Source organism: Furipterus horrens, unplaced genomic scaffold, assembly GCF_987537825.1.
Source record: "Furipterus horrens unplaced genomic scaffold, mFurHor1.1.pri manual_scaffold_6, whole genome shotgun sequence".
Classification (NCBI taxonomy): Eukaryota; Metazoa; Chordata; class Mammalia; order Chiroptera; family Furipteridae; genus Furipterus; species Furipterus horrens.
Window position 1 is genome coordinate 183,627,259 of NW_028327176.1, and position 14,664 is coordinate 183,641,922.

Here is a 14,664-nt window from a genome sequence, read left to right on the forward strand (position 1 = left end):
GGCCTACCAGTTCCTACACCGCTGTGTGTCCTAGGATGTCAAGATCCTGAAGGTGGGGTGCTGTGCAGTTGGAACATCACAAATACTCACTATCTTTATCTATGCTCCTTCTTAAACTTTGTGACAACTCATAATAAGACAATGTAAGAATTAATGCATGGAGAATTGAAAGGTTGAAGTGAGGTTTGGGCCGCATTACTATTGACCGAAGTGAAACATTTTCTTCTGACTGGGGCAAGGGAAACATCTGTTGGGGACAAGTAACTTATTGGCCCAGTTCCCACACAGAAGCCTAGAGAGCTCAGTGTTTGCCTTTGCCAAGAGCATCTGGAGTGAAGTGCTGAGAAGGGTTATTTAGCAAAAACAAAGTCAACTCTACTAAAATAAATTACGACAGCTAAACCTGGCAGACCAGAGTATCCCATGACTTTAAAACAGAATGGATGAGATTCTTAAATAAATTATAAGTCTACATTTCTTACTAGATTACAGTTCCTTGAATGCGGCAATATTTTAATAAATCGTTACCTGCAGTGGCTAGCCAAGCGTCTGCCCTGGATTATGTATTCAATGAGTGCGGAGCGAGTAAAGAAGCCCAACGGTTAGGACCACTTTTCCACAAGGCATGCCAGTCCACCCGGAATCCCAGCCTGCTGCCCAGGCGGCAGCATTCCCTAGTTCCTCTAATTCCTTCTCCTAGGCCTCTGACCTTGGACCTGTATCCTCAGTGATGTGGGTTTCTGTTGAAACCAGATGGCCCAAGATGGTGCCACCGGTTTGATTTTAAGGAGTATCACATTCTATTGACCCCAGATGCTATGTCCCATATCTACCTGAATCCTTGAAGAACCAATGGGCAGGTGGGCCAGTCAACATTATAAATAAGACCACCAGCCATTCCTGTCACAGACCACGTTGGTCTCTGAACAAATTCTTCAAGTCCCAGTCTTGTTGGGTTTAAATGACCTACTAAATGATCTTGACCAGCATATACTACTGAGGTCCCAGAATGCCCTAGATCAGACTATCCTAGGGTTGCATTTAATATGTAGGAGCTATGGAGAGGGTTCAAGGTCATGTTAACTTCTCATTGCTTAAAAGAATAATTCCATCTTCAGAATGAAAATTCTTTTGTTTTAATAAAAGATAAAACAAACTTTACCTGAAGATCTCGCAATGTTGTTTCGTGAGTACAGGTATCACCTTCAAGAACTGAGTACTGCTCCAGCTTTTCTCGTTCCTGCCCCAGCCAAACTTCAAACGCCCTGAGGTCTCTCTGATACTCTTGGTGCAGGCGAACTAGTTTTTCAGACTTCGTTACTGCATCCTGTTATTAGCATTTAAGATGATTAAGGTGGGACTACAATACTACATGCGGTTTCAATGTACCGTAAGAATTCTCTATTGGAATTTTAGAAAAGCGTGATTATTAAATTGTTGGAATATGGCTTCCTAGAAGAATGAAGATTCAAGATTTATGTAAACATACAACGAATAACACCAGGATTAAAAATGTTTTAAAGATTATTTTGTTGAGTTAACTTTCTTATCTCTGAATTCCTTATGAAGTATAACATTGCCATGCCACAAAAATGAATTAACTTTATTCACCATAAAAATATACTATTGCTTTTGAAGAAAATGAAAATTCCTTTATTATACTATAAACAAGGATTTGGACTCACTGTGGATTTATTTTTTCATGTACTTCACCTAATAAAGTAGGATGTGCTTTGAAAAGCTACTTTTATTTTATTTGTGAGGCCTAAATGAAGAATGATATTATTGATGAAAATGTCATGCTTTAGAAAACTCTCACTACCAGCCATACTAAGGCATTCATAAATCTTTATTATAAGTTTCTAGAAATTCTGAGTTGAGAAATATTTTCTTTCAGTAACTTTCATGTATTAAAATATTTGAAAGTTCTTGTTTGGTTTTGCCAGTGGTTTATCTTAAAGTATTACAATTTATTTTGCTATCTGCTATATCATTTTCTTCTATCTGCTTTCAAAAACCTGTCATTTCCAGAAATAAACAAGTCATTAAATAAGCACAGCTCCAAACATTCCAACCTCAGCCAGTGAGTTTCCATGGAATACGGCTAGATGTACCTTGGCCCTTTCCTTGATGGCTCTGTATCGTTCCTGCAGATCCTGGAATTCTAATTGGGTGACGTAGTGTTCCGTCATGCCAGCCCCTTTGAGTTCAATGGTTTCCAGCAAGCTGCTGTGACTGAGCACTTCTTCATTTAATAACTAGAGAATAGTTAAAAAATAATAAAGGAGTTACCACAAATACCATCATATCAATAATACTGATAATATTAAGGTATGTTAACTGTATAGCTGACAAATGATCTCAGGTTATCTATTTGTAGATAGAATAGATAAATAGATCCATCCATCCTTATATATGAGTGTGTGTGTGTGTGTGTGTATGTTTTATTGTTGGAATACTACTATCAATAAAAAAGATTTGGGAACATATCCCCAGTATTTATCCATGTATCTATCTATTTAAAAATTTTCACAGGTAGTATTTTATAAATATAAGCATTATGATAAATGTACAGAAGTCAAAGTACAAAAGGATGTGATTAAAAGAAAGCATTTTTACTTCCTAATGATGAGTAGGCTAAAGATATTACAGGTTGCCAAATTTTAAATGGTCTGTGTCATAGAACATAGATCATGATTTTCCTGGAAGAGAAAAATTTCACGCACATAATAAAATAGCCACAAACAAAAGTCTAGCTTCAGAAGCCATTCGGATTTATGGTACAAGCCCAGAATAGTTTTCTTTTGTGTAAGGCTCTATCTTATCATCCTAGCAATCACATTTTTTGCATGACGGTGCCATTCTGAAGAAGCCTGTCAGAGAGCACCCGGAATCTGAAATGCAGCCCCCACCTTGGCCTTTCCCAGGGCAGCGGATTTGTCCCGCAGCTCCGCGTGCTGCCTTTCAGACTTGTCCAGGCTGGCTTCCACGCCGTCCATCCACCCGGAAAACTGGCGAACGTCATCCTGGTAACTTGTCCACTTAGAGAGAGCTCCTTCGAGTTGACTGAAAGGTATTTGAAAGGACCACAGTCTATACGGAGAAGTCTTGTCAGTCCCACCCTGGTGTTGTGTCTGCGCTGCCCACGCCACCCACAGGACGTGTGCACACTGGTCAGGCCGGGGCTGGGCTTGGGGTACCCTGGATGGCCAGGGCTGATCAAATCTGGATGCTTGGCACGCATAGCTTCAGGGAGCCAGGGACAGTTAAGTCCAGGAGAACAGGCAGAGAGTGGGGCTGGATATGAGACCTGGAGTCAGGAGTCAGGCCACAGGGGACCCTGGCAAAGGTGTTAGGGTGCAGCCAGGAGAGGTCCGTGGAGCGAGGCTTTTGTGGAGTCAAGCAAGACTCCGGGTGGGGAGAGAATCAATGCTTAGCTCCATCAGTGTGAGCAGGACATTCCGAGGAGAGGGGAGAAGGAAGTAATAAAAGAGGGAAGGAAGAAGCCAGCAAGAACAAGCATGGTAACTATCTTACATGAGATTTAAAATCAGAGAATTACAATGGAAAGATAGCGTAACATTTCCTGAATTGGTCTAATTATTAAAACCTGATTATTTCCCTTACTGATAAATGAAGGACTTCCCGCTCTCAATATGGAGGTTGTATTTTTAAGTCTTCGATCATTGGTGCCTGGTTTTATGGCCACGCCTTGGGTGTCCCACCCAGGCGTACCCCAGACCACAGCCCGGCAGCACTCGGCCAGCTCCATGCCCTCTCGGCCTGAGGGCACGCTCTGGTCCCTGTGCCCTCTCAGCTTCAGGGCTACGTAGGCAAGAAGGTCCAGGGATTGTTGCCCTTGGGGGCAGCCTGCAATGGCCCTCCTGCCTCCTGAGAGTTTCAGCTCCCCTATTCTCTGGTGGGGTTACCCCAAGACGTGCGTTCTGCCCTGGCTCCCAGCACCTCTTGTCAGCTCCAGCTGCTCACATGCCTTCCTCGTCTCTATTCCCAACCCCTACTGGTGCTTCCGGGGGTGACCTCCCAAGGAAATGACTTGACTTTAACTGATGTATCTTCACATGATTAAACATTGATCTATCATTTGACATTTTAAGCAGTGAAAATAAAAGCGAAACATATAGTTTTATATTAAACAAGGCATAGTATTGCAAATAACATAAGTACAAGACTGTTCCTGTCAGTTTCTTTTGTTCTAATAAGCAAAAAAGTAAAGGGAGGGAAGGAGAGAGGGGGAGAGAGAGAGAGCGCGCGTGCAAGCGCACCCCAGGAACGGGGTACTCCTGAGGGACTATACTGGTCTTTCAGCAATGGCTCCACAGTCGTGGGCTTTAGTTTCTCTTACCTTTTGCACCGGATCGCTGCAGACAAGAGGGAAGCCCACATATCCTTCACACTCTGCAGCTGCTGCTGAAGGGCCGGGATGCCTTCCGGAGACGTGCTCTGCAGGACAGACTCCCCTCTGGTCACGATCATTTTCATCTGGATCTCTTTTTCCTGTTTCACCGATAACAGAGCCTGTCCAAGCAAATACAGAAGTCTTTTGTCATTTGCATGTTTAACATCTCCGGCTTTAAATGTTCCAGAGCGTCCAAAGATTGTAGAGTGATATGCAATTGTGTTGGGCCTTGGCTCTCAAGGGCGGGAGAGTCACCTGCGGATGAGCGCCAGAAACCAAGCACCTGTCACCTGCTGGTTTCCAGGGGGCCTTGGCTTTGCAGGTCTCTATTCTTCTCTGAATTATCCTTTCTTTCCACTGACGTTCTAGCTTACTGGTTTTTTAATAAGAGAAAGATAGACTGCAGTAGAATTTGTAAATTCTCAAAAATCACAGGATGGAGAACTTGATCAATGTTAAGGCCTCTGGCCAAACCAACAAAGAAATGTCATTTATTTTATATATTAATTTATATATTTCACGTTCTTCATAAGCACTCATCTTTTTCTATTTAAGAAGCCTGAATCAAGGTTACAAAACTGGCATTACCACCTAAAAGGCAAAGCTTCCTCTCTCTCCCTAATTTGGACCTGGCCAGCCTCTACAGATTCAGATTCGGCCACTTACGGCCACTGATTTTTGCTGCAGCAGGAAGGACCTGCTGGCCGTTTCTCACACACCACGATGTTTGTTTACTCGGCTTTTGCTCATGTGGCAACGTTCTCAAATATCACTTTAGGTATCAGACTTCTTGAGAAACCTGCTCTGACTCTTAACCCTGTCCCTCCTGCATGAGTCTACTGTGTGTGTCTCTAACCATAAGCATGGCCCTATCTGCTATCACTGCCTGTGAGTTTCAGCTGCCCGCACCTGACAGTGAAATCTCTGAGGACAAAGAGAGTACTTTATTCATTTGTGAATCCTTGGTATTAAGACAGAGTGACAGTCTCCTAGAAGATACCCGGTATACGACTGAGAGACGGATGAATGAAGAATCATTATTTTGCCATTAATGGGAACTAGAACTAATATGTTGGGTTGGGGAAATTAACTAAATCACACAGGCAGGCAAGTAAATTGAACAAGATGAAAAATGATTTGGCCTATATAATGTTTCATTGAAATATTTTCTCAGAATAAATGTGTCGATGATGTGATTTGAAACTAGCCTCTTAACTGACTATCAAGCAAATAACCACCTTTGGGCTGTTATTTTATTTTTGTGAATCATTTATGTGTGGACCTGTTCCAGCTGATCCAGGATGTGCAGGCTTGCCCGCCCTACGCACATAGAGCATTCTGAGACCCCCTGTGGTGACAATGTGACATCGCAACACCAGGCAGGTGGAGACTTAAGGAATTTTGAGGAAAACACATTCGGTCAATTAGTGAGATTTTTCTAAGCACACACACCTCCAGCTTGAGCATTCTGCTGTCCAGCACACTTTTGTCGGAGGTTGGGTGGCAGTACGAATCCAGCACGTGAACCGTGTCTGTCATCCAGTCCTGCAGCTCTTTAGCCCCGAGGGAGAACTGATTGTGCTCGGCAACAATTCTATCCAGTCTTGACACCTTCTCCTGGAAATGACAGACATGGTTTCCCAGCTGTCCCTTCCACAGAGACCTTCCAGCCTGAAGCTACTCAGACTGTAAAGCTAACTGTTTGGTTTAAATAACAATGATGGACCCTAGGTTCGTGGGCTGCTCAGAGATGATGCCCATCTGCATGCATCTATGAGATGGGTGAATTCTTCCTACAGAGTAAAAAGGTGAGGCTCACTAGGTCAAACAGCAGAAAAATATAATCTGCACTTACAGTGTACTGTCCCTCAACCTAATTGCTATTCTTCTTTATGACTATTGTGATTTTTTTTTTTCAGAATCAATAAAATTTTTAGGAGACCAATCCAAGTAGTTTCTAGCTTTCACATAATCATATTTGGCTCAACTGATTGCACATGGCTTACATTGTTAGCAAGAGATTTTGTAATGTCACTAAAATTTAAGAGCTGGGACCATAGTATGATTCTGTTTATTAAGTACAAGTCATATCCAACACAGTGAAGTTTATGAATGTGGTTTTATAGCTCTTAAAATGTTAAAATATCTATTGATAGTTGGTATCTATATACATACAAAGCAATAAAAAGATGTCCGTAATTTTTCAATTTATTTTATTTAATCTTTATTGTATTTTTTTCCATTACCATTTAGCCCCCTTTATATGGCCCCCCAGCAATCACCAGAGAAAGACAAATAGCATATTATCTCTCTCATCTGTAGAATCTAATGAACAAACTGAACTAACAAGGAAACTGGGGACAGACTCAGAGACAGAGAGCAAAAGACAAAAACATAACTTATTTTATGTGTATTAGTTCTTTTCTTTTTTTTTTTTGCTTAATTCCTTCACCTTTTTCATCCAGCCCCGCAATTGCCCCTCGCCCCCACCCCCCCCGACAGTTGTCGGTCTGCTCTCTCTCTCAGTCTGTTTTTATTTTGTTTGTCAATTTATTTTGTTCATTAGATTCCAAAGATGAGTGATATCAGATGGTACTTGTCTTTTCTGACTGGCTTACTTCACTTCACATAATGCTTAACTTATTCACAGGAAAAGCATCCGTGTAAATGCAGACTATTTATTCTAAGTCTATACTAGTGTGACTGTGTCCATGACGTTTCATTGAGGATCAAATTAGCAGAGCCAGAAGGGTGTCCACACTAAAATAGGGGATGCCAAATTAAAGAAGACTAAATTACAGCAGCACCCCTACACTCTAAGACCTGAAAAGCAAAAGGCAAGTGTAGGGAACAAATGTCACAAGCCGCATAATGCTTAAAGTAGGCTTGCCCCATACCATCTCTGTCACACCAGCTGAATGCTCTAAACGAGACCAAGTGGGATCCCACTGACTTTGTTATAAGCTGTTAGAAAAGAAATTGATCAGTTAAACAAATCATTGTCAGTTTGGAGCTCTGCTCTGTGGACTGAACTGAAAATCTTAATCAACACATCCTTGACCCCTATGGAATGACTATAAGGAATTTAGACAAATTTAGAAAAATGATCCCAAGCTCGTTTGACTCAGTTCATTAAAATTTAAACTGCTTTGAATTCATGTTTTTCCAAAGTAATTTAATCTGAGCTCCCTTAGGCCCCAAACTGAATTTTGCCTCCTGCTTATGCATTGAGTTTTCAAAACAAAAGCTCCAGAGAACGTGCCAATTCAGTATAAAAGGGAATGTTTTGTGCAATAACAGAGATGGGAAGTCCCTTCAGTCTTTAAACCCTCCCTCGCTCTGTCTGGACAGCCGCAGGGAGGTGACGCAGCATGAATAATAGACTCAGATTGCAGGGCTGGGAACAGACTCACAAGCCAGCCTTATTCCAGGCCTGGGCCTGTCGGGCTGACACCCAGCCCCGCCCCACGGGGACTCCAGATCGGGGACAGCGGCACCACACTCACACACAGCACATGGCGGGCGTTACCTTTGTTAGATTGCTTAGCGCTAGATACTGAGCAGACAGCTGCGACACTCTGTGCAGAAAGCTCCTGCTGGCAGCTTGTCCTTCCCACAGCTGCTGAGCTTTCTCTTTTAGCCTGTGGAGCTGAGGCTGGTAGCAGCTTATTTCCTCAAGGACAGACTGAAAAGCACAAGCAAGTCACTATTAAGAAGCTGGGGAAAAGCACATCACCGACGAAGCTGTGGCCTGAAGAACGTGGCAGTCACACCTGCGCGTCACAGATGTGCCCTGAGGCTTTCTTATTTCCAAGCTACACACAGTACAGTGCGGCCTATAGGACAAAAACAAATCGACCTCAAAGGGAAGCCAGAAAACACAAAATCTGACAGAAATAGGGGGAGGGTACACTCTATCTCATGACAGCATCATCTAATTCCGGGGCGCTCGGCAGCACCCGGACACACAGCGTACACAGGACGGGGATCAAGACATGGCCACGCAGGCCCAGGGGCGCGTCACCTGCAGCTTCTGCTGTTCTCTCCTCTTTGCCGGCAGGTCATGCAGGCGGGTGCCGCTCTCACGCACCACCTTCTCCGTTTTGCTCAGCCAGTCCTGGATAGGCTCAGCACACACTTCGAAGTCCTTCATTTGGATCTTCAGATTCTACAAGTGTCAGATAATATTAGGCGCACACACGAAACGTTTCATAGCAAGTGTGAAGTCTTTCACGTGGCATTCAGTCTGCCCTGTAGACCCCCTCCCCTTCTCCTCGCCCTGTTCCCAATACCTGGGACATCCTGTCCTCCACCTTGGCAGCTGCATAACTTTTGAACACCCTTTAAGAACTTTTTATAGACCCACTTATTAAAAAATATATTTTCTTTATTTTCAGAGAGAGCAGAAGGAAAGGAAAAAGAGAAGGAGAGAAACATTGATTGGTTGCCTCTCACACGTCCCCAACTGGGGACCTGGCCCACGACCCAGGCATGTGCCCTGACTGGAAATCAAACTGGCGACCTTTTCATTCACAGGCTGGCATTCAATCCACTGAGCCACACCAGCCAGGGCTGGACCTACTTTTTAAAAACAAAACTGTTCCCTAATTATCCAGTCCACTTCAGTCTTGGCTCCCACTTCTGTCACATTTGTTGTTTACCGTCACGCCCGCCACAGTCACCTCTGAGGGAGACGGGTAACTATGGGGATACTTTGGTAAATTAAAAGTACTTTAGGAATGTAAGATACCAAGAAAGCTCTGGGAGTATTCTACTCAAGTTTAAGCTTCATGAGGGCAGGAGTTTTGTTCTGCTTCATTCTCTGCTATATCCTAGAACAGTCCTTAGCTAATGGAAGGTGCTCAAAAGATATCTGTTGAATAACTAAATCAATTAATAAATTCAAGGCATTTCTATCTCCTTGCTACTGGAGACGCATGGGGTCACCAAAGGGCAAACTAAGGACCATGATCGGGAATTTAATTCTGCAGAACCAAGGAGCAGAGCACAGGTGGTGTAGTCAGAAATACAATACAAAAACATTGGGTTCTTAGTCTAAGGAGGGAAGCCTCAGGGTCGGAGTGAGGGGCCTGGGAAACAGGAAGAAAGACAGCGTGATGCTAAGTCAGGCAACCCACTGTGTCCCTCATATCCTTCCTGTAATAAGCGTGTATAGGCCTCCCATTAAGTGTTCATTCTGCATGTTTTTCTAATTATTTCTCCCATGACTTCACGGACCACCCACAAACGCCTACGTTTATAGAATGTATTCATACAGCACGTTAAGTCAGAATGCCTGGCTTTGAACCTTGTCTCTATCACTTCCTAGCTGTGAGAACTTGACAGATTATTTAACCACCGTTTGCCTTAATTCCCTCTTCTTCTACGGAATGGAAATAAGAGGGTTCCCACCTCAGGGGGTGGCTATGAGGATTAAATGTGTTAATATATACTAAGTGCTTACAACAGGGAACTGTTCACTATCGCTATTATCACAGCTCTACCCGCTCTTCTGAGCTCTGCACTCATCTGAACTGCTACATTCCTGGCCATTACTGCATGCATGTCTTGCAAACACATCATATTTAACATACATTAATTTGAATTAATTTTTGCTGTCCTCTCAGCTATATTCATGTCTCGATCAATGACATCACCATTTGTGCCATCTTCCAAACTACAAACAAAGGCCTCAGACGTAACTTTGTTTTCCTGGGCTCTTTATCAAATTAGTTACCAAATTCTGTTGTGTTTTGCCTCAGAGAGAAGTCTTCATCTATTATTGTTTCCTTAATTCGGGCCTTCATTTCTGTCATCTGGACCATTATGAAAGCTAGTTATTGTTCCCCATTGTGGTCTACCATGTGGCCAGAGAGTTGGCACATTTATCTCCAGCTAAAAGACCTATAAGTTCCTCACTTAACCTTTCACAACTAGGATTTGAGAGAGAATTAAGCCCTCATCTCCTAACGCATCCTTTATATGCAATGAGTTAACCTCTCCCTTATGTGTCTAGAACGATATGGGTTATGTCCTATCCTTGGGAAAACTGAGAAAATAAATGCTGTTCTAGGGTTCAGATAAGGGACCTTGGCCATGAGTCAAGGTCAATTTGCTCAGAATATATGACAGTTCACTCTTTGGCCCTAATCTCCACCGCCGGTCTTATCTTTGTTACTCTTCCCCCCAAACTCTCCGTGGATGTCAAACTTCTCAAAGTCCCCTCCGAGGTGGCACTCATAACTCCCTGGGCCTGCACATCCAAGGCCTTCTACTTGAAACGCACATCAGCCTCCACAAATTAAAAGAATGTTTAGCCTTCGAGGTTCAGTTAAAATGTCACCTCTCTGAAAATCTTTCTGGCTTTGAGCGACTATCATATGCTGAACACTCTTGTATTATATTGTAATCATCTCTTTATATACTTTTATTTTCCTCTAGAAAGTGAGTTCTCTGAAAAGAGGAGAAAAATAATAAACCTCTTGTATTCCTGACATAGTGCCTGAAACATAATAGGCAATATTATGTATGTTTAACTTAGAAGGAAGGAAGGAAGGAAGGAAGGAAGGAAGGAAGGAAGGAAGGAAGGAAGGAAGGAAGGAAGGAAGGGAGGGAGAGAGGGAGGGAGGGAGGGAGGGAGACATGGAAAGTACGAAGGCAGGCTATTCCTGACCTATCCATTTACTCAACTTCTGGACATCTCTTGAACTAGAAAATCTTGCTGTCAATACTAGATGTACTACCCTCAGTAGCAAATGCTTCAGAGCTCAGACCGCATTGCGTTAACAATCTGTGCAGAGTTAAGGATAAATTTCTAGGCACCCCACAATGATTATCACTCCCTATTAAATGGAGGGTGCCTATCATGAGAGAATCGCCACCACCACAAAGGAGAACTGCAGGGTCCTGGGTTAGGAAAGAACTGAGGAAATACACACTTTCTCTTTCTAGTATTGATTCTCTATTGTTATTTTTTCCCACGGTCATCATCAAATCAAGTATCTGTTTTGCCAAGAAGTGTTGTTTTAAAAGGAAAAAATATTCTCCGTGTCTCTAAATTTTCCTGCAAGAGAAGAGCTGATACACGAAACAGATAGTTTCACAAGAAAAAAAATTGCATTGTGGCAGTAATTATGTTATGATTAAAATAAATTCAACTTATGTTGTCTCTAGATAAAATGAAATTGTATAAACGTTGTCTGTCTGTATACTCAGTTCCTAAAATCTACTGCTCGATATTTGCATTATTTATTCTCATCCATAGCATTTTGTAGCCTCACAGAGATATTTCTGTTCATTCTCCTAGAAAGATTTCTAAAATTAAGGGATTTCAAGTGAAAGATTAAGTGATATGCTTAAAATGAAAACCAGTTGCTCCTTATAGTCTACGATAATAGTCCCTACTATGCAAGCTACTTAATTCCTCAGCGAGCTTCTCACTTCGAACATTGAGCTGTTTCTGGGCGTTATCTGGTTATTTATCTATATTCAGAGAGGGATGACCAAAATCGTTGATAAGGGTACGTGGATCTATTGGCACTGTGGTTTAACTAATAACACCACCAACAAACAACGCAGAACGTGCCCACGTGGTTGCTTATACTATACCTCTAGGGCAGATTCCTTCTGGTGAAGATTTGAATGAAAATTTTTCCAATCTTCTTTTGCATTTGCCATTTTGGCCTGGATACCATTGGCTTTCTCTTTGGTCAAGAGAGTACTCAGAAGTTCCCCTTTCGATAGCATCACGTTTAGTTTGTATTGTCCATTTTCACTTTCCGAGGAAAACTCCTGTAAGGAAGAACGTAAGACTAGGCATCATAAGGCACTCTCTGCTTTAAAATACACTGGTTTTCCTACTTCTGTCTCAATAAAACCAGAGAGAAGGAATTAACTTTGTATTGTATATATCAGGTGACTCAGACTCTTACTGTATGTGATAAAAATTAAAGGAGAAACTGCTTAGAGCGCTCAGATACCGGGCCTGTCACACAGGAAGAGCTTTTATTATTTCCTAAATCCCTATTAGTGTATGTAAAATGTATTTATACACATGGACTAGTTTCTCTTCATGTATACAATCAATTGTTTCAAGCAGAGATTTCTTTGAAATTTGGGTTTCTTAAGCAACATTTTAACATGCTTCTAAAATGATCTAGAGGCCCCTCTTTAATTCATTTAGGCTCCATCCACAGAATTAATTAATAACACTCTTACCTGTATTTTCTGAAGACTTGTTGAAACTTCACCAATATTTTGAGGTATATCAAAACATTTGGCGGTAGTGATTTTTGCATTAACCAGCCACTGTTGGAAATCCTTGACGGCTCTTCGAAATCTTTGCTGTAAAATCTGTTCTTTATTCTGACAGCCCTTGGATGCTTGCAAACAAAGACTGAATCCAGGATTGGAAGCATTTAATGAGAGGGAGGAAATGATAAAGGAGATTAAAATGTTTGCTAGAATCAACAATTCTTAGAGTATGCATTCATGTCATTTAGTAATGTATTTAATGATTAATATTAATATTTAAATCACACCTTAGCATATACAAACCTCTAGCTTCTTATTTGTATGAAAAGATTTTCCATACCAATAAGGTTCATGCTCACCAATTATATTCTTTAATCAAGGCAGAAACTTTTCCACTGTATGTACTCAGGTCTCTGGAAAATCGACAGAGTTCATTCAGCTGAGACTTGAGATCCTCTGTCTTGGGCTCTGCTTTTTGCAGAGCATCCAGTATCTCCTATTCAGAAATAACAAGACAGAGGGGTAAGCATTTGAATTACACAATTTTCACAGCTTCATACTATAGATGCATAAATCATATTTTAAATTATTAGTGATGGAAGACCCAACACAGATTCGGTAAGGAAATGAGGCCTATTTTCAGGATTCCTCCATGGCAAGTAATACCACACAACTAATTTGTATCTTTTTCTAGCCACGGATAGGCACTCTAGCACAAAATGTTGTCAAAAGTGGTCAAATAACTTAAAGTAGGATGAGAAAAAGAAGAGAAAGTAGCCTAAATTGTTTAAGACCAGTCTGACTAGACCTTTAGAAGATATGTATATTGTTTAAAAGGAAAGAGAAATCATTTCGAAGCAAAGCAACACTTTTTTTGCTACATATATTGTAGCAATTGATTTTAAAATCAATTTAAGAGCATATAAAGTTAACTTTCACATTAAAAAATTCTTATAATCCACAGGTTTGATTGAAGCAGTAATTCATCTATTTCATAGTTTCATTCATATAGTCACCAAATATTCGCTAAATGCCTGCCATGTGCCAACCATTTTGCTGAATTCTGGGACACGCCCCCAACATGAGTAAAGGTATGAAGCACGTGAATAATCACAGTTCTTTGAATAGCTAATCCAAAATAAAGTCTTGGGACTTGACAAGTACACCTCTGAAATTAAGGCCATGGTCCACAGTTACACAAAGGATTGTCACACAAGGAGCAAATGACACGCTGGGTGTCAAATACTCACACCACTTCTGGCACATGGATTAGTGCCTTATGAGTAAAATTAGCAAGTAAACGACTCTCATAAATTTAAATGGGAGTGTGTGGATAATGTTATTACCAAGGTGAATAATACTAATAATAATAATAATTAAAGAGGAGGGGCAAGAAGACGAGTAACTACTCAGAGAGCTGTTGCCGTTACTATTTTGATTCTCAGAGATATTTATCATGAGATGGCCTAGATTTGTAGGAAAACCACGCCTCTCAACAAACCAGGTCTGTGTTTCACTCCTCATCCCAGTAAACGGCGCCACTATCTTCCACCTGATCGAAATCAGAATGCTAGGCATCACCTTGGCCTCACCTGTTTCCCTTCTCTCTCCATGCAAGAGCTAAGGAGGTCTGGACTGCCCTGAGTCTTAGAGAGCTCTTTTAGCCAGCTGCCTTTGCACCTTGACTCTCACAGCCTCCATTTACTCCTTGGTCATTTCTTTCCAGAATGGCACAATAGCCTCTTCATTTGAATCCTGTTCTCTAATTTTCTGTCCTGAGTCTTCTTGCTCCTGAGTAATTTTGTACCCTGGTGCCATTCCTCATCTCACAGATCTGGTCAGTGTGTAACTATCCCTCAAGGCTCAGCTCACAGAACATCTCCCCTAAGGACGCCCTGCCCTCTTTCTCACCTCCTAGGACCCATTGAAGCCACACAGCCACCTCTGGGCTCTCATTGCTGTTGTGCTCCCACTGGTTTTGAACCTGTTGGCCG

General features: G+C 41.8%; 1 protein-coding gene across 1 annotated transcript in view; it reads right to left on the bottom strand.

Moving 5' to 3' along the window:
• SYNE1 (spectrin repeat containing nuclear envelope protein 1) overlaps positions 1-14,664 on the bottom strand; it is a 423,836-nt gene that overhangs the window by 197,686 nt on the left and 211,486 nt on the right. The window contains exons 56-65 of the mRNA XM_090279990.1: positions 13,030-13,166; positions 12,635-12,812; positions 12,026-12,208; positions 8,442-8,585; positions 7,947-8,102; positions 5,870-6,034; positions 4,364-4,536; positions 2,913-3,066; positions 2,115-2,258; positions 1,163-1,327 (exon numbers count right to left, since the gene is read on the bottom strand). Coding sequence (XP_090136116.1) covers positions 1,163-1,327; positions 2,115-2,258; positions 2,913-3,066; positions 4,364-4,536; positions 5,870-6,034; positions 7,947-8,102; positions 8,442-8,585; positions 12,026-12,208; positions 12,635-12,812; positions 13,030-13,166 — 1,599 coding nt within the window. The remainder of the gene's footprint in view (positions 1-1,162; positions 1,328-2,114; positions 2,259-2,912; positions 3,067-4,363; positions 4,537-5,869; positions 6,035-7,946; positions 8,103-8,441; positions 8,586-12,025; positions 12,209-12,634; positions 12,813-13,029; positions 13,167-14,664) is intronic.